Raw genomic sequence first — 26,843 nt, 5'->3', positions numbered from 1 at the left:
AACTAATTCCTTTCAAAATGAGATATTTCAGTGCTTTTTCCATCTCCTCTTAAAGTTTATTTAATAATCTATTCCATCTTCTCCATGCTTCATCGAACTTCAGCCTGACACAAAGTACATTTCTTTCTTGTGCCTTCAGTCTACTTTAATTTTCCAGGCTTTCAGTGACTTGAGATTATGTGCCATTAATGTTACACCTTAAATAGATTAGTAATTTATAAAAGGCAGATTACACTTATCAGGCAAATAAAAACATTTCAGCAACACAACAGCCTTTTCTCTCTGCACACACCACAAAATATTTTGCCAACCTGACGACACAGCTGTAAAACTATCAAGCTCCAAAGCCACATCCAAGTAGCATTTCCATTTGTTTCCCTGGGTTTAGTTTCTACTTATTCTATGTTGCACTTGTTGCCCTGAAACTTCAATATTAGCTCTAGAGATTTAAACACATGAGGCAAACAGCTGCTCTCCTCCACTCCAGCAAGCCAGATCAAAATGCCTTCTTTCTTTCTCTCCTGCCTTTTTTTTTTTCCCCTTTCTTTTTTTTTTAAAAAATTGCTGTAAATCGAGTATCTCTGGCCAAGTTGATGGTTTCAGGGCAAAATTCTGCTCTGTGCTCATCACTGCAGACTCCTCCAGTGCAAATTCCTCTCAGTCGGTGTGTGAGGAACACCAGCACTTCCCCACCCTGACTAAAGAAACTTTGCCTTAAGGATTAAAAAAAATAAATAAAAAAGTCACAGCAACTTAGCTGCTATGTAGATGAGTCTATGATTTAAATTAAAACATTAAACATTTAAACATTAACTTGTTTCACACGTCTGTTAAAAAAAAAAAAAAAAAAGCAGCAGCACCTACTCTTTGAGAGAATTCTTTCATCAGAGATTTTTGATACAGAGTACTTTTCCTTTAGTGTTTTTCTAACATATTTGTTGCAAAGTGTGAACACAAAGGGACAAGCTGAAATAGGTATCTGGCAGGCTCTTCCCAGCGCGTGCTGCCGAAAGCCACAAGTACTACTGCAGTTGTGACAAACCTGTTATTTCGCTGCACGAAGGCAAGCGACTCCTCCAGCACTCCCTGCCCTGCCACTCTTTAAAATATTCCTGCAACAAAACAACCTTAAAAATCCAGGGGCATCCCGAGTCCCTGGAAGTTCAAAATGGGATATGTCCTATATAAAATGTAGAGAGCTACTAAATATGACAACCATTTGATGTATGAAAATTATTCACAACCGAAAACAGACAGTCTGGAAATAGCTGGGATGACTTCATTTAGACAGAATTACCCAAATCTGTTTCTAATATACACAGTACACATAATAAATTTTTACAATATGACAAGGAAAACAAACTTAATAAAAGTTCCTGATCTTTTGTTACACAAGCAAGCTATAGCCATGCTATGTTTATAATATTTTGCCCATGATATCACAGCTCAGTAACAAAAGCTGAGCACCACACATCGCGGTTTCTAGGTATGACTTCACCTCGCCGTGCCAGCACTGCACCCATCAGCACGGCAGTACCACCTTCCCCAACCCACAGCCCATGCTTGCTGGACTGTTTTTGACTAAGAGTTTTCCTTTTCTGCTTCTCCCAGGCTCCCTCTGCTTTGGGAAGCTGTGGATCTCTGTGACGGGAGTTTGTTTTTTTCCAACTACACCAGGACTCATCTGAACGGTAAGAGATTTTTAGCCTGTTTCCTTCACTCCTGGTTATTTGACAAGTGCTTGAAAACCCTGTTATAAACAATCTCTGTAGGAAAACAGATGATGTCTTACGATCACAGAAGGTAATTTTTTCAAGAACCCAACTTTTTGAGCATTTCCCAGATGCACCGCGTCAATCTTCCTGCGTTTGACTATCTCAGCTGGTTTTGCAGCCCGGGCATCGCGCCAGGCGGGCCGGACTGCCCCTCATTGTCACTTCTGTTCGATGGCACTTGCACCCACTGCTGTTATTCCAAGCTTCAGGAAATTTTCTAACCACTGGACAGGCTCCAGCACTGCGCACTAATAAGTTGCAGATTGCAGCACTCTAAGTGTGTGTGTGTGTGTGTGTGTGTGTGTGTGCATGCGTGTGTCAGATCGGGGCCACACTTCGTAGGAGGGGGGAAAAAAACAGTAGTTCAGAAATGCTGCCTACTCAAATTGACAGAAAAGTGACCCCTGCACTTCATCAGAAATTCCTGCAGACTGACAAAATAAAGGAGTTTGCTTTTATCACACACAGTAAGACTCATATGGAAAAATGGAAACACTACATCACTCGACCTTAGGTTGCCCCCTTTTCAACCGCAGATGAATATTATGTATAAAAATTGTAAATCAATTTGAGATGTATTAAAGCAGATTCTCTTTTTCTGTATTAAAGGTAATACCTTTTAATCTCAAGATTTATTTTGTAATGTCAAGTAAATGAGACAGACTTAATTTCTGTAACTGAATTCTGTTACTCTTAAGTCTCTTTAGCATCTCTCTGCGTGGTGTTCACAGAATTTCCTACCCTTTGCTTTGCATCAGGAAATAATGAGCAAGCGGCACTTACCCAACACTGAGTCACAAATATTTGCCTACATTAACAGAGCATTAAAAGCCATTTTAAACAACTTAAGGAAATTGTGCTAGCCTTTGAACTGTGATTCACTACTAGGAGAAATTAGGAAACTTTTCCTCTTTTAAAGGCAAAAATCAGCTGCTGTAACCTCCTTGTAATATCATTAGGTCCTAGAGCAGATTTTCCTCTTACAGATCCTCACACAATAGATTTCTTTGCCTAATGAAACTACTTCTGAAATTTTCCTACACTCAGTGTTAGGTACTTTGAAATTTCAATCCTTTCACATCCTTGAACTCTCATCAACATTTTTTTCCAGACTGTGTCAATAAAATTGATTACTTGCAGTTCTGAACTCTGTTCTGCACATGGAAATAAAACAATTTGTTTTAAAGTATTTTCTGAAGAAAGCAGAACTTGGCAATCACATCTCCAAGATCAAAAAAAATAAAAAAAAAAAAAAAAAGAAGAAAGAGGGACAATCCAACCAAGCGAGCCTTGCCCACAAAAAGCAAAACAAAAAAGAAACCTCTCCAGCAAACAAAAGAGAAGCGAGGTCCTGATTTCACGATTTTATCACGGCAGCGACGCAGGCTCAATCCCTGACATCCCCACATCATCAGGCTCGCTGCTGTCCTCCTGATTGATATATCTCCCTGTCGGATGTGCGCGATCTTTTTCGGATCATTAATATGTTCATTAATTTGTTATCAATTGTGGCTGGCTGTACTTACAGCGCTGGGCGCCGCGGCTCGCGCCTGCCTGGGCAGCGCCGTGCAATCGCACACGGACGGACCCCTGGCTGCCCGGCTGTTGAGATGCCTCATACCTACAACCAGTCTGTTGCTTTTACAAGTTTAATCTCGGTATTAAGGAGCTGATTGTGGAACCATGTCGCTATAACATCTTCAACCCAGCTGTACATCATATAAACCGCTATAGGAGGGGGCAGTCTCCCATCATTCCTGGCAGCAGCACATACCTTTAACTCCCTAATCTGTAATACTACAAAATACCGCTCTCATTTCTTCCCAAGCACAAGTGGACTACCAGCAAGGGTCCAACAGTGTTATTCCTAATTACCTTTTTTTCACTCTTGATCCTGTGGCGCTCATAATTAGTTACCTGGGGCTGCAATCCAATTTGAAGTGATGACAAGAAAGTGATCCATGAAAAAGTAATAAGTTAAATCCAATTTCAGCCTTCCTCTAATTAAATGCACATGGAACTAATGACTCAAACCCTACCATTTCAGTGATAATGGTAATTAGCGAGGTGGGAGTCACTCTCTTTTTTCAACACTGTAGGTGTAAACCACAAGGTAAAATGGCAGGAGCACTCTTAATTACATGTGTCATTTTGTCAGCAATTTACACATTTCTGACCAGTCAGGAAGGTTTCATTTGTTTTCCCCTTCCCCGAGGTGGGTAAGGCACGTTCAGGCTCTGGCACTGCCCGCCCCACATCCCTGCTCCCGACCTGGGCAGAAATCACAGTTTTTACAAACCTGTTCTGTAAATGCTTAACGTCAAAGCAGAAAACCTGCAAGAAAATTATACTCGAGAAGCTGAAAATGAGGGATCCTGGCTTCTACTTTGCCCCTCAGGACTGACTTCTTCCAAGAGTCAGATGCCAAACTCCCAAATATCACAGCAGAGCTGCACACCTCAACACCACTGAGGACCTGCAGCTCTCCAGCCTTGGGCGAGTCACTTAATATCTCTCTGTCAGGGTTTACACGGCTATAAAATGAGAATAATCATGTTTGCTGACAGTGCCTCACACTGCCAGCTCTCCCAATATACTGGTATTTTCCTAGAAGCTTCATTTTTTTGAATCCTGATACTACAGGATAATCACAGGCTTCTTTTAAGAATAAATATATTTGTCACCTTTCTGCTCAGTCTAAAAAGCTGGAAAAACCGAGTAATAAATGCTTTAAAATATAAAAAGGCAGCAAAAAATGTTTATAGGTGTAATGAAAAAAAAAAACCCTTAGTATCAAAATTTTCAAGCTGATCATGTAATTTGGGGATCTGACTCAGATTTTGTTCTGTTTGTGGGGTGGATGATGTCTGCATTTCACAGACACATTCCAAGAACTGAGTAACACTTATAACTGGGCTTAGGGGTGAAAAATAAATAAGAACTAAGGAGTTCTTTGGTAAAAAACAGCAAAATTCAATTTTGCTTGATTTCCAAAGTCAAAAACGGATAATGAAAGATTCAAGTGAAATTTTCATAGGCAAACTTCAAACCCTGCAGAAGCAAAATCCTGACCCAAGCTGAGTTGGTGCCAAAATTCTCACTGGCTTGACTGAGGCCAAATTCTGATCAATTCCTGTATTAAAAAGTGAAACAGAGAGATACTTATACAAATAGAATAAATACGTTTGCAAATTTACTTCTTCTGCCAAATTATCCGCTGAGGCAATTTCTCTACCAGTTGTTAAATTTACTACTATGTAAAAAAGGTTCTCTGGGTGTAAAACCTGAGAGAACACAACTGAGACTTGTGTGCTCCAAGTGAAATGGAGCATAGCCTGCCCTTCACCTCTCGGTGTTTATTGCGTTGTCAAACTAACAATTTCTAATTTCATAAAAAAACAATAATAATTGCCCCCAACATCAAGCTACAGTGGTGGTTTTTTTTTTTTTTTCTTCTCGCCCTCTTCTATTTCTCAAGATACTGGAAAGATATATTAAGATAATATAGCATGCAAATTAAATTCTACAAAAGCCCAGCCAAAAGGCTGCTTTAAAAAGCAGTGGTATGCAAAGGCGAGGACAGCTCTGTCCTCTCAGCCTCCCCCAGTCTCACCCTGAGAATTTAAACCAAACCCAAATTCTTTTCTTGGCTGTGACTTAAAGGGCAGATTTATTTTTTTTTGTTTTGCCAAGCAAAAACAGAAAAGTTTCCATCCCAGTAATTTCATTATTTCTTCTCTCCAAACACATGCAGGTTAATGATCAGACAAGAAATCTCATTTAATCACATAAAAAACGTCAAATGATGGGTTTCAATTGCGAGATCCTGATTTGGACATCCTAAATTTGTTTTCAGTCCAGTATCCAACTTCCAGTTCAATGCAACACACAACATTTACGTCTTTGAAAAAAATTGTATTTTTAGTATTGCCAAAACACACATGCACTTTTACTTTCTTGGGAGAAAAATGTGTCTCTTGATTTGTTTCCAATCTGTGTGCTCTTGCCAGCAACTAAAATGCTTAAAGAACCAAAATGAATAATCGGTAAGAGCATCGGCAATTAAAGCTGCAAATTTTAATCAATACATCTATTAATACAGATATATTTATCTTGGCCAGGAAAAATGTGCACATTTTCAAAATCCTAAGCATACCTGGTCTGTTAATTTATTTGTTTCACAGACACAAGGAAATCCAATGTCTATGGCAAATATATTATCAAACAGCCTTTAGTCTTTTTTTCACTTCCAGTAATTTTTGTCGGACTGGTATTTTTTATGTTCTTTCCCCAACTGCTGGTTATTAAATCCATTTCTTAACTTTCAATTTTCTTTTGTTTGTGTCATCAGGCTGCGAAACCGGAGGTTCACTGCCAAATCTAAACCACGGCAGTGTGCGATAGGCTCAAAATGTGACTCATCGTGTATTTGGAGATTTGGGGTTTTTCAGCTATCAGCAGAGCACATCTCCAGTCCTGCGTCCAAGTTCTTACACACTGAGTATCTCACGATTTGCTAAAAGCAGATCTTCAGGTAGAGCTGCCAAGATCAAGAGACCCTCCCCAACAGGATTGCAGGAGCCCACTGTCATTGAAACACTACTGAAGACACCATGTCCCAGTGTGGCCACAGGATGCTGGGATGTATTTAAGTTCCTTGGCTATTTAAGCAGGGAATAAAGAAGGAATAGAGGAAATTATCCATGAGGTGATAACAGATTAGCTACACAGTATATATCAGATTAATCTTCTGCATCTGTTTGTGGTGGTGGAGTTCAGAGGGTGCATTTCCAGCCCCAGTACTGGCCTCCCCTCCTGGGGCAGGCAGGGCCACGGAGCATTTTAGTGGGAGAAGCAGCAGCCCAGGCAGACAGCATCCCTCCCTGTTCCATACAAAGCTCCCCAGCACTCATGCTGGGTGCTGCTCACCAGTGCCCTCGCCAAGCACAGCAGGGATGAGCGACGCCTATGGTGTTCTTGTTATACATGAAGCCTGTTTGTCACAAAAAACCCCAGGTGACTGCTAACTGCTGTGGCCATTGAATGAGCCATTTCTCTTTGTAAGCAGAGCCCAAAGATAACTTGTTCATCATTTAAACAAAGTTATGAAAAACCGGCACGTTTACCCCACCCTTTATATTTATTCTATGTACCATCAGCAAGAGGCATCACCTCATCAGCATGGCCCCATCTGACTTCAGGGGGTGTGGGTGCTTGTGTGGCTGCAGTTTTACTCAGAAATTCTGCCCCCAGCAGCACCATTTCCTTTCAGCAACAGATTTTCATTACAGGGATGCACTTGGGGGTGTTACATCCAAGAGGACTTCCAGTATGTTTCAGACCGCAAAAGCACCAGGAGTGAGAAGGGGAGAAAAAAAAAAAAAAAAAAAAAGACTGGGCAGTCATTTGAATCAGTGAGTGACAGGCTGGGCCAGCTCTCTGTATACATTAATAAATTAGAATTTTAATTGTGTCTCTGACTGCAGGAGCTGCTCCAGTACTTTAATACGTACCAACAATTGGCTATGTTATGGAATCCACGATGTGGCCTTCACTGTTGACCTCTGCAACACAATTCCCAGTCTGACTACGGAAACTGTTTGGTTTGATCCTTTCAACTTATTTGAATCCTGACAAATAAGCTCACAGCTGAAAGGTCAACACAGTCATATTTCATCCTCTGGAGCTATTCTTAAGACATCTGCACAACAAAGCACTTCTTTTAGTACCTGACACTGGACCTAGCCAGCACAATCTCTCATTAAAAATGTCCCCAGTGGAAGAGTCTATTAAAAGGCATATGGATCAGCTATGGATTTACCAAATAAAATATTTTTGAAAGCATTAATGTAACGCTTTGGATTATGGCTCTCGACGCTGCCAATAAAACGTATATTTGCCCAATGACAAAATGCTTCATACTTTCCAAAAGAATAATAGCCCAGCTGTAAAGCGTGAGGTGCTGTCCAGCAGCCTGAGCACAGGGGTGGGAGCCAGGAACTCATGAATCTTAATCCTACCTCTAAACCCAATTCCCTCTGTGATCCTAAGTGAGTTGCTTAACCCGCATCCCTCAGTTTCCCAGTCCAGAACTGGGATAATGCTACCTACTTATCAGACTTTCCTTCTGGGGATTTTTTGGAGATTAGTATTTGCAAAATGCTTTGAAGATGAAATCACTGCACCAAAGCTCGACGTTGTCCACGCTGGGCCAAGGGCTGCAGTTAACATCTATTCCTCTCTCAGGCAAAACTCCCCTTGAAGTCCCCATCAGCTTTATTTGGGTTAAGAACCACAGAATTGGGCCCTCTCACTTTACTGTCAAGGCCTCTAGCGATGTTGGCTTTACCTTCCATATTCTACTACATATTTAAAGAGCCCAGCATCCGTATTTTTGTAGGAAAATAATCTGAAGCACATATAAAAGGCAAGAGAAGCAGCAATGCTGTCAGAGAGCTCATGGTGATAGTATATCAAACTAAAAAAAAAAAAAGAAAGAAAAAGTAGAAAGAGCAAAACAGACATGAGTTTGACAACGTGCTATGACAACAAGAGGAAAAAAAAAATCCGGAAAGAATTTGGGGCTAGAGAGGCTGAAGCATCAGATATAGAAGAACTAGATAAGATAAATGTCCCAGCTACAGGGCTTTGTGCAACTGCAGCTGAACTGCTGCATTCAGGACCTTATTATCAAAAATCCACTGACATGCTGCAATTGCAGAGAGCAGTAATAAAAGCAATAACCAGCTGCAAACCAGCAAAGTGGTCAAGGGTCTGAAAGTGCCAGTTTACGAAATACATAAAGAACTAGATACATATAATTTGCCAAAGCTGGCAAGTACATGTTAGTATCTCAGATGTTTGAGGAGTGTGAACACGAGGCACGGCAAGGGACTGACTCAGTATTTATACAAGCAGTATTACTTGGAGCAAGAGGATGGAATTAAAGTGGAAAGTTCCTGAGCGTGTGCTTTGTTATGGAAAACTATCTGAAGGAAAATAATAGCAGTCCCACCATCACTTGGGATTTCTAACACTAGAATAGAAAAAAAAAAAACAACAAACCAACCAAACCCAAAAAAGAAAAAAAAAAAAAAAAAAGAAAAAAAAAAAAAAAAAAGGGAAAAAAGGATACTGTGATACATGACCTAATAGGTCTTTCTTGTCTTTAACTCCCCGTGATTTATCCCACAAGACTAGCAGAATGTACTCCAAAGCCCCATATGTGTGCACACATCTTCTGTTTGGGAATGCTGTATTGGTTTTAGCTCTCTGAATTCATAACAGCACAAAGCCCTCTAATATTTAGATTTTATTTCTGAAGATGTCCATAAATCAGCAGACAATAAAAGGGGAAAAAACACACCGATGATATGATATCCTAGTATTTCCCAATATCCTTGACACAGCAAATCAACGGTTTGAGTGAACACAGACTACAAATGGAACAGCAATCAAACAGAAATGTTAATGCAAATCTCCTATGCACACTGACACAGTAACAAAAGCTATTCCATTTTGTCATGATCCAACCCTACCAGATGCTAATAAAAGTACACGCTCACGATTTGTAAATACGCCGTAGGTGGGACTTTCAAGAGCACCCAGCATCAATCCTGCTGCCACATACACCAGCCACAGCCACACTGTGGACACAGGGAGGAAGCTCCTGAAGGCTCCAAGCCAGTGTTTGCACGGAAGATGCATTTATTCAGCTTTTACAAGCCCCAGACCCTCATGGAGGCTCACAGCCTCCCCTTACCTGAAGGGCTGGCTGTTTGTCATTCCTCTTTGGAGACTTTATTCCACTAACTTGCTGCTGCTGCTGCTGCTGCTGTTGCTGCTGCTGCTGCTGTTGCAGGAGAAGCTGTCGTGCCACCTGGAGAGCCTGTAGGGAGAAAGAGGTTGGAGAATTGAGTTCACAGCCAAGAGAACACGGGGAGCTACACAAACAGCAGAGGGGCAAGGCAGACCCTGGTCATGGGGTACCACTCCACTCCTAATGCATCTCCACTGAGGAAAGCAGTGGCTTACACAAAAATAATACCTTGCATTCAATGGGGTGACAGCCAACCACTGATTTCCCATTTTTAGTCTGACTAAGGTGAAAAACAGCAGCAGTTGATATTTGCCTCCTGGGTGGGAGCCTCAAGTAACTGCAGGAATCCTGGTGGTGAGCTCCACAGAGTAGTTTTTGTCCCCCTGGAGCAGCTCACAGCCCTCCTCACTAATGGACAGACTCCTGTGCTTTGAGATCTCAGAAAGCTCTCCGTTTTCCTCCTCTCCAGCAGATCAGGTTAGGTTTACAGAAGAGGGCAGTCATATATCACTGTCTGCTCCCCTGAGCACCAGAGAACATCAGGGAAGCTTCTGGAGGGCCATAGTGGGAAAAAGAGGAGAGGCAGCAGCAGGCAGAGCCATGCTGAAGGCTGAGAAAGCTGCAAGGAGCTGGAGAGAATGCAAAGAAAAGCAGGACAGCATTTCACCTCACCAAAACCCAGAACTTGGACTTTGATGATCCTTATGGGTCCCCTTCTGCTCAGGATATTCCATGATCCTATGAAAATCACTGTCAGCACATGACAGACCAGCTGTGGGGACTCACTGGGAGGGGGCACAGCAGTAAAGGGACAGTGTGACAGTGGAGGGGCGAGGGACATGACCCTGAAAGCATGAGCAGGCAGGATGTGGGGCAATAATTGCAAAATGTCATGCAAAGCAGAGTCCCTCAACACTGGAGCCTGCTGCTCTTCAAGGCTTGATTTTCTCCATCAGGTGGGGAAAAGAAAGCAAGAGGAGATAAAAGAGGAAAAGATGAGGAGCAAGTCCCTGCCCTGGCTCCCTCCTGGCTCCCCAGCCAGGGGACAGCAAGGATGATCCCTGCAAGACAGACTGTGGCACAGCTGAGGCTCTGCTGGCGAGACCCCAGCCTGCTGCTCCCGGAGGATTCACCAGCACCGGACCCGGGACTCCTTGGTCTCCTTGGAGACGTTCAGTACATGTGTAGGTGGAAAAGTGGGAAGGCTGAAGACTTCATTAATGTAAAACAAGAAAAATAGTCCCTTTGCAAGATGCCTACATGGAAGGAGAGAAAAAGCCTTCCCCACTCCTACTGTGTATGTTCTCTGAGTGATTTAATTAATACCTATTTAATTAAGAAGTCAGATATGCTTCAGGTTTCACTTGCTCCTTCAAGTTGCAGAGTGTTTAATCTCAGCGCAGAACTGCTGGGAAAGGTTTGATATCAAGGTCTGCAAACTCGAGTCCCAAGCCCCCCACCCCTCCCCCAATAAAACCTGGTTATTTTATGGCCTAGACTCATCTTTTTACTTTTGGAGAAACACTGGTCAGCTCAGTGGACTGAAGAACCACCACCGCTGACCAGAGCAAGTGGGCAGGAGAGACCTTATAATGCTCTGGCAACAAGCCCACCTTTCCAATTCTTTCCAATTTAATAACAAGTCTCCACTGGATCAGAAAAGCTCTCAAAGGGTGGATACAATTTCCAGCAGAGCTTGGTACAATGCAGGTAAAATTAGATTTTGCGTTTCAAGCTGGTTGGATCTTAGTGCACCCGTAACATCTCTGAATTGGTCCGTGTCCCTGCAATGGGTGCAGGGAGCTGCTGGGCACACACACACAGCCACCACCCCACAGTGGTGCACCATCAAGAACCAGAAAACCCTACAGCCTGCCAAAGAATTCAATGCAACAAAAGAAAGCTTTATGCAGAAAGTGCTAAGGACGGTTAAAAAAATACCTTATTTGTATTGAATTAACTTATTTAGCTGTTAAAGCATCTTCAAGGGTGGGCAGAGGCAGCAGAAATAAAACCTACAAGACTTAAGGGGATGGGCAACAAATACTCACTTATTTAGCAGGGGTGTTGTATGGCTTATTTAATTAATGAATACTTGTAAAGCACTCTGAGTTGCTCAGACAAGAAGCTCTATACAGTACAAGCGCAACATATTATTATATATTATTAAGACTGGCTCTGCAGAAGAATAATTCCAGGTAAATGTGCAATCAAATGATCATTTTAGTTCCCAGTAATTAGATTCAATAGGCCAAAAAAACCACAGAAGCCTTTCTTTAATCATACACTAAACAATCAGAACATCCCTAACCTTTCAAGCTACAGCCTTTTTGAATAAAACATCATCAACTTATAGATATTATTCCAAAAAGAACCAGTCACCATATGTGTTGTCTCTTTGAAATACAGTTGCTATAGCAGACCCTGCATGCATTTCATGTGATATGATCATATTCTATCCGTTCTGGCAGCTGAGAGGTTGCACAATTAAACTGGCTGCCAGAAATTTTTGAAGATTCCCAGAACAAGTAGCCACACAAGAAATGCCTGCTCTCTACACTCGAGCTGGCCACAGAACTCCATGCAGCTTGGTGGGGTGGCCACTGCCACCATAAACCCTTACCATGACTGACCCCACACCAATGAGGGTCTCTGGCTCTGGGGACAGGCTGGAACTGGCAGAGTTCTGCTGGAGCAAAGCCAGAGCTCTGTCCCTGTTCCAGTCCAGCTGCACAGCACCCACATCCGTCACACTCACCACTGTGAGGGTCTCCATTCAAGGTGACATCTACACCACCCCATTCCATGCCTAGTTGTCACCTGTGCCAGTGCAAACCTGGTGGGACCAGAGATGGCCAAAGAGAAGGGCCAGCACAGATGGTGGAGCAGGGCAGGAAGGAAAGGTTTAGAAAGAGTAAAAGTGGGCTAGAGGGAACATCAGGGACCTACAAGCAGCCAGGATGGACAGGAACATCAAAGGAAAAAAACAAGGTAGATGCAAAACAAGGATATGGCAACATGCTGACATTCCAGGGATTGCAGCTTGAAATGGCACTTCCCATTTCTCCTCAAGACTTCACTTTTTCACTTACAAATAACTGACAGCAGTAAAAGCTAAGCATCAGATGAGCTCGGGTTTAAGATGTGGAAGGTTGTTTATGGCTCAGATATGGTTCATAGTGAGTATCTGCATCAAGGAGCTACATGTCCTTGGTGGTGCAGTGAACCCAGGGATCTCACATCCCTTTCTACTTCTCCCTGCTCAGCCTTTCCTCCCTCCTGCCTCAGACCTTGTCCTGTCCTGGCCACTTCCAAGGCTCATCCATACTCCTCACATGTGACAGGACACATACAAGAAACACGGCTGGTTTGGGACACAGTGACCTCTCAACACACAAAATACTTCAATCCCAGGGTTTGCCTTCATGGAATCACTTTGCTGATGTCAGTTCCAGCCCTGTGGACACCGGTACAATCCAAGCCAAGAAGCCTCACACCTGTATCCCCTTCCCTGGTTCCAGGCAGTGCCGCTCCCGCACGGAGCTCATCCCTGGATGCTGGCGTGGGAGCCCTGCTGAGGCTGCCGGTGCTGTGCAGTGCTCAGGCGAGGATAGACAGGGAAATTAATTTGAGTGAAGTCAGTCCCACAACCTTCATCAGCACGGAGATTCGCAAGCAGGCCTGTACATTAATAAAGCTTCCTGTGGGAGTAGATGTTGCCTTTGATTTGCATGTGAATTCAATGCTAGTGAGAAGTGCCAGACTGTCAGACATGGAGACCAAAGTCTCTTATCTTTCCAAAAGCTTCTGTAGCAGTTTCCCCACATTTCCTTAATCATCTGCCTTGTCCTCAACTTACTGAACAGGCAGTAGAGAGTAAAGCTGGATTCAGTTCAACTCCTGCTGCTGCCAAGTCCTGAAACAAGGGTGCCAGGACTGTTTACTTCTAGCCAACAGCTCTGCTAACGTGGCCCTCTCCTCACAAGCAGGTGCTCTGACATCTCCAAGCTCTTTTCACACATTCCTCCTCGCTGCCGTAGTTACACCCCGAATCTCCACCACGTGCTTGCAAGTGAACAATTGCCAGGGGCCGTGAAAAACCAGCTCGTGTTTGTGAGTCCAGACAACAGTGTGCTCCTTCATGGAAGGGCAGGGGGAGATGCCAAGAGCCCCCCAAAAACACAGAGGTGCTTCAAATATCTGGCTCTGTATTTACCAGCAGCCACGTTATCTGCACTGCTAAAAGAGCCTGCAAGCATGGACAAAGCTTCTTGGGGCACCCAGAGACACCAATCCTGGCCTCCAGCAGTGAATCACAGAGCAGCAGCAACCATCCTCCTCTCTGCACCAAAACACAAAGGGGAAATCCTCCCACTTACTGGAAAAAAAAACCAAGTAAGAAGTATCCCCCAGAAAATGAATATTCCATGGGTTTTGGCCACTATAAACATGGGTTTGGAAGGACAACATCAGGAAAAGGCTGCCTACCAACGAAGTCATTCTATGCCTAAATGCAAGATACAGTAAATGAACTCCCAAGGTGTTTTCTTATCCATTAGGAAATCACCCAGACATAAGGAAATTTTCTGGTGTAAAACAGAGACCAGTAAAAGGCAACTGAAATTCAGCCCTTGAGAGACATTGCACAAACTTGGAATGGTATTTGAGAGTCAACACTGGGTGACACCTAACCCAGGAAAAATGTTAACAGTACATTAACTGTGAGATGAATCAAGCCTGTTTCATTCACAGCATAAGTGGGAAGTCCCACTGAAAAGCCCTGTCCCTGTGCTTAGGGAAGTGGCAACCATTTATTATTTCCCAACCACTTAAGCTCCAGGAGGGGGGGGAAAAAGTACACATTTGAGATGACCAAGACAATTTTACTGCAAGACAGACAGAACGTGACTTGTTTGCCCAGCTGTTGTTTGCCCAGAACACTGGGCACTGTTATCACCCCAGTTACTGTTGTAATTTGACATTTCCATGCAAGCACCTTGACCTTTCAGTTTCACCATCCTCTTTAGGCAAGCTCTGATGAAGGGTAAAAATGCAGCCCTGCCTCTGATTTCATGTAGCCAGAAACTCCTGATTCGGGAAGAGGGTCGGGGAAGGGAAATACACTGGAAAAAGAGGGCAGAACTTTAAAAATAGAAATGCTGCTTAAATGCCATATACTTGCTTACAGTGTCAGTACATGAGGAAAGCAGTAACAGGATCCATGGAGCCTCTTGCTAACTTGTTCCACCACTGCAGCCAGTACAAGGCAGCAACTCTCCAACTTTTTTCCATCATCCTATTCCTCCTGAAGAAAAAGTGCTCCATTTCCTCCCTTCCCATCTGCTCCAATCGGTATTAATATCAATCAGTTATTAATGAAATATGATGACCTACAGCTATAATAGGCCCTGGCTCTAACGCTTGTTTCTGAACCTGAGGTTTATCAGGCATGGAAAGATCAATCCAGGGAACTTTAGGATGTATGGGAAGTTATGTACTCTGGAGGGTGGGGAGAGGAGCAGCAGACTTGAGGATGCAAAAGAAAGGGGTGTCCTGTCCAACTGCCAGTTGGGCTGCCTCCAAAATATGCAGATAAACACGCACCTAAAAGTTGCAAGGAGGGCACAAAACAAAATCCCACATGTTTTTATAGATTTCTAAGGATTCTGGGCCTTTCCAGGTGGAAAATGCTGCTTATCAGGAAAGCAACTTGAGAAAGGAGGAAGGAAGAGTTCTCTGAAATCAGAGTTGGTCCTGCAGCCATCTGAAGTGTCCAAGCAATAAATCTGGAAAGTTAGTTGCCAGCCAACATCATATTCTGTCCGTAATTTCAGTTATGGTCATTAAACAGCAAAATAGAACAAAACAAGCAAGCAGAGAGAGATGAGAAGGGAGAAACTTTAAGGGCCAAATCTGCCCTGGGAGCAAACACAACACTACACTCATCCCAGATTTTGTGTGTTGACTTCTGACAGCCAATACCTTGCAAGCTACCACTGCTGCTCAGCTTCCCCACTGAGGTTTGGGCAAAGCACAGCTTTGCAGCAGCAGGCATGCAGTTCTCCCATCATCTTTTTTTCCCCAAATTTCATGCTGCCTTCAGGCCCTAAGGAATGGCCCCATGGGCAGCTCCAGGCGCCTCTCCCAGCAGAGCATGGCCCACCTCCCAAAAGGGCTTCTTGCTTCCCTTCAGTCTCGCAAGGCAAGTACCTTTGTTTCTCCTGGGTGGGACGAGGGGGAATTTAGACTCAGCCAGCAATCTCTCTTCCTTCTCAGCTCCCATCTGTCCTCACACCCTGCTCCACTCCACAGCTGCTCCCAGCAGAGCGGCAAGATGCAGCTCTCAAGCTCGGAAGCCCGGATGCACCCGAGCTTCAGAGATGCTTCATGTCTCTCCCACTCCTGCCTCCTCTACCTCCTCTCCTGCGACACTCTCTTCTCCTGGAGCAGCAGATGTAGAGGAGCGGTGGTAGGAGGCAGACACATTGGAGGGGAGCCCTGCTGCAGTTCTCCTCCGGCAGGCTCAGGAGCCGCACAACGTGTGGAAACCAGCGAGGAGCGGAGCAGTATGCAAAGGGAAAAAAATAAAAAATAGTGCAAAGCGACAGCAGTGGGTAGTGCTGTTCCTCTGGGAGGAACAGAACAGGGGGAGGTGAGATGAAGCAACTAGAGAATAGGAAAAGAACCAAAATGAAGAGGAGGAATAAAATGTAGAAGATGCAAAAAAGAGAAGCAGATGTTCTTGCAGCACTTATTCCCTGTGACATTCGTGCCCAGCTCTTCCATCTTCCTCCAGAACTGGCAAATGAGCTGCTAGGTGCTCCCTTCTCCACTGCCACCACCCTGACCCTGTGCCACACACAGAATGATACAGCCAAGAGCCCCAACACTGCCCTTGGCACCGCAGCAAGGAAGTTTGAGGATAGCTACAGGCAGGACAAAGGGCTCTGCTATGAGACACAGCTAGGATGCAACATAACCTGGTCAAGCATTCCTAATGTCCAGCCTTCTCAACCACCTTGGATTCAAACAATCCCCATCCTCATCTCATCCTCTACTTCCTTGTTTCATTAAATAATCCTCCTCTACCCACCCTTTTCTCAGCTCTACTGGTGCAGCAGAGGGATGCCCTGAGCCTGGGGAGATGATGCTGGTTGTCTGTATCCAGCACCTCACTTGGCTGCAGCAAATCTGCAAGGCTGGTTCCATCCAAGGGCTACCAGCCAGCTCGTCACGGAGGAGAGCTTCAACAGCAATCCTTCACTCAATAAAATGGTCAGCCAGCCATGAAGACCACAGCAGACTGGTCTGGACAAATGACTAATGGGTGATTCCTATGCTGGAAAAAGAGAAGGGATCTGAGGTCCACATGTACAAACCCTGGCTCACATCCTGTCCCTGATGTGACAGGGGCACACTTGGAGCAAGGGAGCTGGCAATGTGCCTCATGCTGAAGCATCTCCTAGAATAGTTCAGTCATAAGGAAAAAAGATGAGTCTTTATTTTTCTTATAGCAGGCTTAGATTCTTTCCTCTGGAATAGATCCTGGCTACCAGTTAAGGAGATTCCCTCCAGAAAAAGGCACTGGAAACAGAAACCCTTTCTTCCAAACCCACAGGGTGGAGCTGCCTGTGTCCCAGCCCTGCTGCACTTGGTCCTCGTGGGCACTGAGGTTATTCCTGCCAGTGGGAGGAGGAGTGGACTCCATGCCCCTGCCCTGCCATCCCACAGCCCATCCCATGGCTGGCAAGGTCCCTGCCTGTGAGGCCCCAGCACCACACAGGGGAAAAACAGCGTTTGCATCCCCAAAAAAATTATTTCCATTTTGTAATTTATTCATGAACTCCACCAGTTTCAGGGAAAAGGTGGGTGAGGTATTGTCTTCAATACTTTGAGACACTACAGGGATTAAGGGGGCAGGCAGCAAGAGACAGCAGGGTGAAAGATCAGGCTCAGCCAACATCAGGAACCTGCAAACCCTGAAGCAGCTACAACAGGAACAACAGCTACAAAAATCCCTTTTTTGAGGCATAAATTAAATCCTCAGGCCGTTACACCACAAAAACACCTTCTGTCCCTTCTTTTAAAGAGTCACAGTCAGGACTCATCAAAGCCACTTAAAAAGTTATCTGTCAGAAAGTTCCCAAACATTAAAAACGGTTCTCTTTATTTTGGCATGCCAAGACTCGCAGCATGTAGCGGTCTGTACCAGCAAGAAAGAAGGGATGGGCCAACACATCCTGGTAAAATGAGAAAGGATACAAATCTTGGCTCCCCGTTCAAACTGAACCAGAACTGAACTGTTCCTGAGCGATGAAAAAAAAAAATCTTATGGGATTTCCAGCTCATTTCTGTAGGCTCGAGATCAGATTCTGAACTACTGTGTTTATGCAAAAATGAACCAGACCTTTGAATATTTGGAGGAGTATTCACTGCTGAGCCGCGTTTTTCTTGGATGTCAAAAGCACGGGAAGTTCTCATATTTTTTAAAAGAGAAGAGAAGAGGGATAAGGTGGGGGGAGAAGGAAGAGGGCCTTTTTGTTGCTACAACATAAATAGTATATTGCACACAGCTGCTTGCGCGCTTCCCTGTGTGGTCAACAAAACAGGGAACATATTTTAAGCTTGTTTTCCAAAACACTGCATGACAAACTTGTACTCAGAGGCCCATGAAATACAGCCCCTGACTGCGGACATCTCACCACGCTCCATCAGACACTCGCTGCTGCTGCTGGGTGAATGAAGGAAGCAAAACATTGGGACAGCCCAAAACATGGAAAACTAAAGCTGCAAATCACATCTGTGCACTTCCATGGCACAACCTAATTTAGAACCGCTTGTAAAAACCTTAATTTTAACAGATTCTGGTAAAGCAAAAATAGGCAAGGTTCAGATGGAGGCGACAAAAATGATTAGAGAGCTCAGCAGATACGAGGCAAGATTGATAAGGGTGGGAGTGTTTAGTTTAGGGAGAGATGAGTAAGAGGGGAGATGATAACAAGTACACAAATTGTGACTTGGCCTGAGAGGGTACATCTGGTGCTTTTGCCATTTCTCATAACGCAAGAGAAAGGGGACACTGAATGAAGTCAGGAAGCAACAGCCACCAAAAAAAAAAAAAACAAACCAGATAAAAGGATTTTTTTTTTCCTTTCTTAACACACAACTCATAATTACTCCCTGGAACTTACTGTTACAAGATATCACCAGGGCCAAGAGCATGGGGAGGATGCAAAGAAAGGATTAGACACTTGCAGAGATAGTCATGAGAGCATTTAAAGCTACCTTTGGAAAGATAAAAATAGAAATCAAGGTACAAATGTTTATGCCTCAGGGCACAAACCTTTAATTGCTGGAGGCTGGGAGGACATTTTCCTCCATGGAAAGGTCCTTCATGGGCTTCTAGCCAAGGACTTCAGCCAGGGCTGGAGGGATCCCCTGCCCAAAACGATACAACTGCTCCTGCTCCTCTGTCTTTTCAGGTACCTGAATCCTGCACCTCTGATCCCAAAGCCCATCCTGAGCCTCCTCAACCCTGAGGAAGCTTCTGGGCAAGAGGGGCCAGCAATGTCCCCCACCCCAGCCCCTGCCCACATCGCCTGGCCCCAAGCTGCTCATTTCCTCTTTCTTCTTTACATCACATTTAAGTTTCAGGTCCTTATTTTGCCAGCCCTTCCTCTCCCTGCTATTTTGACTGCCATTTTTTCCTCCCTCAAACCCAAACCCCCGGCTCCAGCCCCTGCCATCCACTTGGGCTCTCCAGGGAGCCAAAAGGTGAAGCGTCCTCCTGCTCGGACCCACCAGACTTGACCAAGATGTCAGGCCAATTGTTCCCTTTCTTGATGTGGAGGCATTCCTCAGAGGAAACCTACATCCCTGAGGAGGAGGAGGACCCTCCTGCCAACCCGGCACCTGCGGGGCAGCGGCAGTCAGGCGCTATTACAGACCACAGAGCTCATCAACGCGCTGGAACTGACATGTGACTCGGGGAGACAAAGAGGGATTTTGAAAGCAAGTCAGTCTATTAAATTTATACCTACCTGCACAATGTGAAGCAAACCACATCTCGGTTTCCTTTCATGTGCATGACAGTCTTAACTTGTTTCTTTTAATCCCATAAAAGCAGCTAAAGCATGCAACATGCTTCCCGGAGATGAAGCAAACCTATATTTTACTTCCTGACAGTGATTTAGTTTATAGGGTGTTGGTTGGGTTTGTTTTGTTGTGTTTTGTTTTTTTTCAGGGAAGATAATGAGCATTGTCCAAAGCTGGTACTATAAAGGAAATACTACATGCTAGACACCTGGCATTTAAAAGAGAATCCCATAAATTGACACTGTAACGGACCAAACACAGCTGCAACCCCTCACACTGCACAGACACCAGCGCTGGAGGCTGGAAGATCCCAGCATCTCTTGCCAAGGTTTTCTTTGGAAATCAGCATCCTTCTGAAAATTCAAAGCGTCTCTCGTTTAGCCAGTCACACCCCAAGTAGGACAGGGGAGACGACCAGGGCTGTGTGACTATGCAATAAATCCAGCAAATCCAAAGGGCTGGAGCAGTAATCCATGGAAACGTTCCAGGCAAGAGGGGGGTTTAAGTGCCTTTAATTCCCAGCTGCAAGCCCAACAAGCTGCCAGAAGGCGGAGACCACTGAACACAAGGGGTTAATGGCCTTGCTAAAGAAAATGATACACATAATTTCCTTTTATCATAAAACAATACGTTTATTATTTTCTGTATATCTGTTAAAGGGCATGGCCTTCTGAGTGGAAAACAAAACACAGCTTGGTCACATGTTTATTTGCTTCAGCTACTCCCTTTCCCTTCTGATAAATAATCAAACATGCCATCCAGAAAAAACAAAACCAGTGAGCTGGGAAATTTGATGGTCATCAAATAGACTAAGATACCAAGAAAAGCAGCCCACTGTTCCCACAGAGAGTTTTCTGCCCCACACCTACACTAACATCTGAGTAAATAACTTCAGTCACTCTTTCCATTTTCCCCATGAAATTACTCCTACTGTTAAACAAATTGTCCTTAAGGCAGTTGCAAACACCATTTTTTTTCTGCAAAGTAGAACAACTTCTGAACATTAAAAAGCCAGACTAGCAATATATTTTCAAAATATGTTTGTTGTACTTGCGGTTTGGCTGAACACACAGCTTGATTTCTCTCTCTCTCTCTTTTCTAGGAAGATGGGGGTTTACAGTTTAAAATTTTAAAGTGTATTTGGATCTTGGAGAGGCAGGAAAAGCCTCTAGGAGGATGGGTTTTCTCCATAGGGCAGGCAACATATTTTCCATTTTCTCTTATGTTTCACACTATACAAGCACCATGAATGCTTGCCAAAAAAAAAAAGTTACCTGCTATTTCAGAGGACTTTTGTGGGAGGGGGGAGAAACCACCGAGAAATATCAAGCAGTTTTTTAAGTCACTTGAACAGAGGGGGAAAAAAATCCAGCATCCGTGTTGTGACATGGATTACCCAGAGGATCTACACTATCTTCCAACAACCCCTGAAGACCATTCATACAACAATCATTAATACTGAAAAACTGCAGAGAAAATCCCTCACGTGAGAAGTTAACAACCATTACCCGGCATGAGCACGCTTTCCCTTTCCTTTTGTAGTACCACAGGTCTAAACAATAGTCATATGAATGAGATAATAGCCATGCTTGTCTCAGCAGCCTGATTTTTATTAGCATGAAATTGGTACAAATATTAGCGAGGCTGGTTTGCATGCCGTGCCAGAGCCACGATGCAAACAATTTGCAGAAAACAACAACAACAAAAAAAAAAAACCAGTCGGTGAGCTTGCGCCACTCTTGCTGCCCAGAGCAGCAGCCACGTTTCCCTTTCTTGGGGGGTTTGTTGTTTAGGTATTTTTGGCAGCTGTGCAAGGATAAGCTGCAGCACCTGGCGGGGATGGTGGAACACGGCCAGAGGGGCATCACAAGGTGACAGGCACCCCAAAAGAGGACTCCATCCTCGCCACAGTTCTCCAAAGCCATGCCAGAAACCCCACCCTTGTCAACACCGCCACAAACAACCTGAACTGGCTGCTTTTGCTCCAAGCCCAAGCAATTCCCCCATCCTGTGCTCCAAGCTGCCTGCCCAAGGCAGTGCGTTAAAAGTTCAGCCCTGCCTGCACGCTCCTTTCCTCTGAGCGCTCGCAGAGAAAATGAAGAGTTTAACAGAGTGAGCTCTTACTGTCTGCCTTTAGATTTCCGTCTTCGCGCTGGAGATGTTTCTGGCTGTTTCTGTGAAGCGGGGGCTGAAGAATGGTAAAAAGATGTTTGAATAAACAGGAAGTGCCGTGGAGCACAGGCTGGAGGGAGACGCTGGAGCACTGCCCTTCGCGGCAGCCACCGGGCTCTGCCTCCACAGTAGCAACCTCTGCTTTTACTAAATGACAAAGAAACCGCAAAGCATTCCTTCCCTAATTCTTCCCTTGCGAGGCGGTGAGATCAGCTGGAGCTCCCAGGTAATCTCCAAGTTGGGTTTAGCACTACACCCGGCACAAAACTCTGCACTGTTAAACCCCCCCCATCTGTGAGCAGAAACAAACAGAACTAATTATGCCCCCAACTAGACCAAACAGCAGCCAGAAGCACACCTCGCTTCTGTATCTAGGCAAATTCGGATTTGCACGGAAGTCCAGCCAAGTTTGACGTTCCTACCCTCGACAGCGCTGTGACTTGCTCTGGAAACTGGCTCGGGAGGCTGGCCGGGCTGCAGAGCTGTTTTCTCTAACTGCATGAACTGAAATATAAACAACCGCCCAAAAAACACAACTTCTCTTGGGCGCAGGGACTTGCATTCAGCATCCCCCAAAGTGTAACTTCAGCATTCCGGCAGATGCCACCCCTCCTTCGTCATCTCCTTCCCCTCCCTAAAACAAACTACCTATTTAACTGGGGATGACTAACTAACCATCTCCCCACCCAATTATCAAAGCCCTGTCTGCTGTCATATTGGTGACATGACACAGATATTGTCAAGAAAAAGTAAACTGGGGCTGGCACTCAAAGGCAGCTCGTGAAGAGATGAGCAGTCGAACAGCCATATTCAATAAAAAAGAGGAACAGGATTCCTTTAGAAAATGTATTGCTGTTGTGGCAACGTGCTGCTGCCACTGAAGGGACTGATTTGTTATTTAGCATGTAGTCTTGGACTGTCTGTCATTCTGGGTGCTAATGCTCTGCTAAAATAACTCATTGGGAGCTGTCAGTGGGATGTTTACATAGGCCCCCAATCTTTTCTTCATACAAGGAAATTTTTTACTGGAATTCATCTTCTTTTGATCTCACATTCAAAGCAACAGCAGCTTGATAGACATGCAAGTCTGAAAGCAAATCCAGACGCTGAAGATAAACCGCCAGAGTATGACAGGCAGGAGCATCTAAAGCTTATAAAAATGAAGAGAACAGCATGTCGTCTGAGTATTACAATAGCAGAAATCAAGAGACATATTAGGTGGAACTGATCAGCCACAAAAACAGTTCAAAAGGCAGATCATAGAAACAGAAGACTAAGCTAGAAAAAAAATAAAATTGGAAAGATCTGCTTTACAGAGGCATCACCTCCTTTCTGAGCACCGCGGCGTTTCCGCTCCAGCATGTAAACTTAAGGGGAAAAAAAGAACAGGGCTGGTGCTGTCTCTACTAACTCAGCAGTTCTTACCTTCAGCTTACCAATTAATTTGCCGAGTGTACGTTTCAATTACGTGTTATTCAAAGTGAAATAAAAACAGGACACTGCACCACTCGCATCTGTAGCCCATCCCTCCCCAACGCCACAGGGATGGGGAATTGGTGCCTCTTGGTTAGGAACTGCATCCCCCTGCAAGGTGCAGAAGGGGCTCTGGCCTGAGCCCCTGCCACCATTTTGACTTGTTCATCTTTCCAAGGGCTGAGTCTTAGGATGCTCCTGAGCTCTGCCTCTGCCACCGGTGCAGAAATATTAGTTCAGAAGGTAATTTTATTTAAATTTAATTACGTGTGCCACGGAGTCCACAGCTATGTTCCGAAGGCGACACTTGCCAGGAAACAATTGCTGAAACTTTCTCTAGAAACCCATACATTTTTAATTTTTCTTCCCCAAATAAGCCTCTTATTCTAATTGAAGTCAGCAAATATAATGAAAAAGTAATTCTCAAACAATTTTGTACTTAGAGCTATTTGTTAACAAACACTGAACGAGCAGCAGTGTTAGGTTAAAGGGCAGCAGGATTCCACATTATAATTTAGCCTGCGGTTATTTCTGATTAAGAACACCCTCCAGGACGGCAAAGCAAGATCTTCTTTTGCAGCAGGCATAGCTTTTAAAATTAGCCTCTTCTCAATAATAAAACCAACAGGAAAACTGTGGATTTAAAACTGTATTAACCAATTCGAAGTGGTGCAATCAGTTTATGTCTCGCTTTCTGCAAACCACTGTTCCCTGCCTTAGTCAAGTTTCAAATGTAAAAATGCTGCCTGGATTCTGAAACTGTTGTAAGAAAGTCACCTTCTGTCATGCTTATGTAGCTATCTAATGTGCTAAAGGCTGATTATTTATCTTTAAACTGTACTAGTTTAATCTTTTAAGGTCAGCACTAATCTGCTCCAACCTTTTAAAAAATAGCAGCTTTCAAGCCTTACTGCTGGAATCACTAAACTCTGAGCTGAATGTCATTGTAAGGGATACATTAGCCAGAGTGAGTGTAGTTTTACAATGTAAACACCAAATATAAATCCCCACCTAAACGAGAAGAAAAATATGACATCCACGCCAGGAGAAATATCAGTAAATAAGGCCAACGCCGTATTATTTCACACAAATATCGTTCCAAATCATGTTGCTATTTCTCTCTCCTCCTCCCCTCCCTTGCCAGTGCAGAACTTGAGTATAATTTAAAGGATCATTAGGTGTTTTTTCTTTATCTTTTCCCTTTCTCAGCAGCAACTTTGCCTGCCTGCTGAGAAGCCTCTGACTGCATTTGGAAGTTGTTGCAAAGTCCAAAACCCGCTCGTAGGTTATTTGTGTGCATGTGCTGCACAGCGGCCTTTTATACTCTTCTTTTTCCCTTTCCCCTAGACTTCTTCTGGACTTGAATGTCACAGTAGACCTTGAATGTGAAATGGCTTCCAGCTAATTGCTTTAATTGCTTGAAGATGTGCAGGCAGGTGAAACCTGATCCCCTTGGCCATTGTAGAGACCAGGAACAACACAGGAATGTTTACATAGTGGTTCGAGTTTAATAGACAGTAGAGCTGAGTTTCAGACAGCTAGCAAAAACACAGCTAATAGGTGACCTCTTAATGTAGTTCTCCTTTTTAAAAACAAAATACAATTTTGTTTTATACAAGGCAATGTCCCTAAATGCCAAGGTTATCTGCTTGACTTTTTGAGTGAGCATGCACTGCGTTGCACCTGACATTTACACCAGAAACTCTATCCTGAATGCATTTCCCTCTACCTTAAAACAAAAAGCACTTTATGTGTCAGTCACCTTACAAACAGATTAGAGCTGGATGGGGTTTCCTCGTAAGTGCAGTCATTTTAATTTAAAATTGAGTGTTTCTCACCACTGCCATATGCCTTCCCCCTCATCCCCTGGGCACTCCTACCCTCTGGTGGGCACTGGCACAAGTCCTTGGAAGGGTCTTCTGGAAAAGCCAAATACTTTTACTGCTTTTCCAGAGCTTTTACTGCTTTTCCAGAGCTTCCAGTGCATTTGCACCACACTGTTAAGATACGGACTGGCTGCGACACAGTTTTGCAAAGGCACAGTTTGGTTTCACACACGGTACAAATTCAGCAGCTCTTCCTCAGGCAAAAAAAACCTCCTCCTGACTGAGAACTGCAGCATTCGGGGTCACTGACGATCAGTTTTGCTTTCCAAGAATCATGAGGTAAGTAAAATACACTTGAAACCAGCCAAAGACCAGTGAGCAGGTACAGCACAAGTGTAAAAAGCAAAGACTGAATTTGGCAGCAGCGGTAGCATAAAGGTATTTACTGTAGGTCTAGTCCAAAAAACAAACACTGAAAACAGGTAATACCAAATAGTCACTTTCCTGGCACAGGAACTTCAAGTTTTGTTGCCAATACTAAAAAACAGTTAAAATCACTTGTATTGAGTGAACACCAGCTGAGAAATGACATGTGTTGTATCCCAGACAAAAAGGAATAAATAAAATAACGTTTATGGAGGAAGGAGAAAGGGAAGACAATGTGAGAATAAGACTGAAAAAAGCACAAACACACTGAGGCAGAGGAGATGAGGCCAAACTAATGTGTATAATACGAACGAGAAAGGAAAGCAATTCCCTGCCACACAGCCCCGCAAATAAAGGGCATTTCCAGTCTGATCTTGGCAATTCCACTCAGAAAGTTTCAAATTCTCTCGTACTTTTCGCTGGAGCTACCAGCCCCTTGAATAGAAGCAAACAGAAGCAGGAGGGAGGCTGCTCCAGCCGCTCTGGATGCAAACTGTGGCTCTCAGGAAGACAATAGATGCTGGCTGCTCTGCTCTACCTTGCCTGCTATTCCCAATCCTCTGAAGAAAATGAGTAACTGATCTTAAATAATACAGAACAAAGGGAACAATAGGAGCTGGAAAGCAAGCTGGGATACTTGGGAACATGCCTCTTTCTTTTGAGAGAGAATCTCGCCGACACACATGCACACACAGAGTTAGAGAATCACAGAAGTTGTTGTCCTCTGTCATCCCCCCCCGCCCGCCCATCACCTCCTTAAAAGCTCAAATTCCAGCCACTGTGGGGTTTTAAAAGATTTTTTTTTCCTTCTGAAAGGTACGGCCTGAAAGATTAAGTTTAAAAAAAAAAAAGAAAGAAAAAAAAAGGAAAAAAAAAAAAGGAGAAAGTTCAGAATAGGAGGAGGAAAAAAAAAAAAAAAAAAAAAAAAGAACAGTGTCAATTTAAAGATTTAGTATAAACTAGTCCAAGCCTGTGGGAGGAACGCTAAGTGGAAAAAGTAAACACGGTCCCCCCAAGAAGTTCCCCTGGAAGCTGAGCAGGCAGCCAGTGCCTGGTACCAGCGCCCCGCGCCCGGGGAGGTCAGCGCAGCTATGCTAAACTGACAGGTTCAGTTTACAGCAGGCCAGCACTTTGTTTGGATATACCGGCCTTGCTCACCGCCAGCTTAACAACAGATGGCTCGAAAACTTTCATTATGTTGCAGAGGGCTGAACTGCAAACAATCGGGAAAACTGTGAAAAGTTTAACTCCCTGCGA

At 44.1% G+C, this 26,843-nt stretch overlaps 1 protein-coding gene and 1 long non-coding RNA gene across 9 annotated transcripts in view; one reads left to right on the top strand and one right to left on the bottom strand.

Moving 5' to 3' along the window:
• FOXP1 (forkhead box P1) overlaps nucleotides 1-26,843 on the bottom strand; it is a 391,357-nt gene that overhangs the window by 103,134 nt on the left and 261,380 nt on the right. For all 8 annotated transcript variants that reach the window (XM_066327180.1, XM_066327184.1, XM_066327183.1 and 5 more), the window contains one exon: nucleotides 9,538-9,663. In XM_066327180.1, the coding sequence (XP_066183277.1) occupies nucleotides 9,538-9,663 (126 nt within the window). The remainder of the gene's footprint in view (nucleotides 1-9,537; nucleotides 9,664-26,843) is intronic.
• On the top strand, nucleotides 1,478-8,839 carry LOC136366254 (uncharacterized). The gene is made up of 3 exons (XR_010744495.1): nucleotides 1,478-1,691; nucleotides 6,127-6,188; nucleotides 7,262-8,839. It is a non-coding gene; the product is annotated as an uncharacterized lncRNA (long non-coding RNA).

Source organism: Sylvia atricapilla, chromosome 11 (genome assembly GCF_009819655.1).
Source record: "Sylvia atricapilla isolate bSylAtr1 chromosome 11, bSylAtr1.pri, whole genome shotgun sequence".
Taxonomy (NCBI): Eukaryota; Metazoa; Chordata; class Aves; order Passeriformes; family Sylviidae; genus Sylvia; species Sylvia atricapilla.
This window is presented reverse-complemented; position numbering and strand designations above follow the sequence as displayed.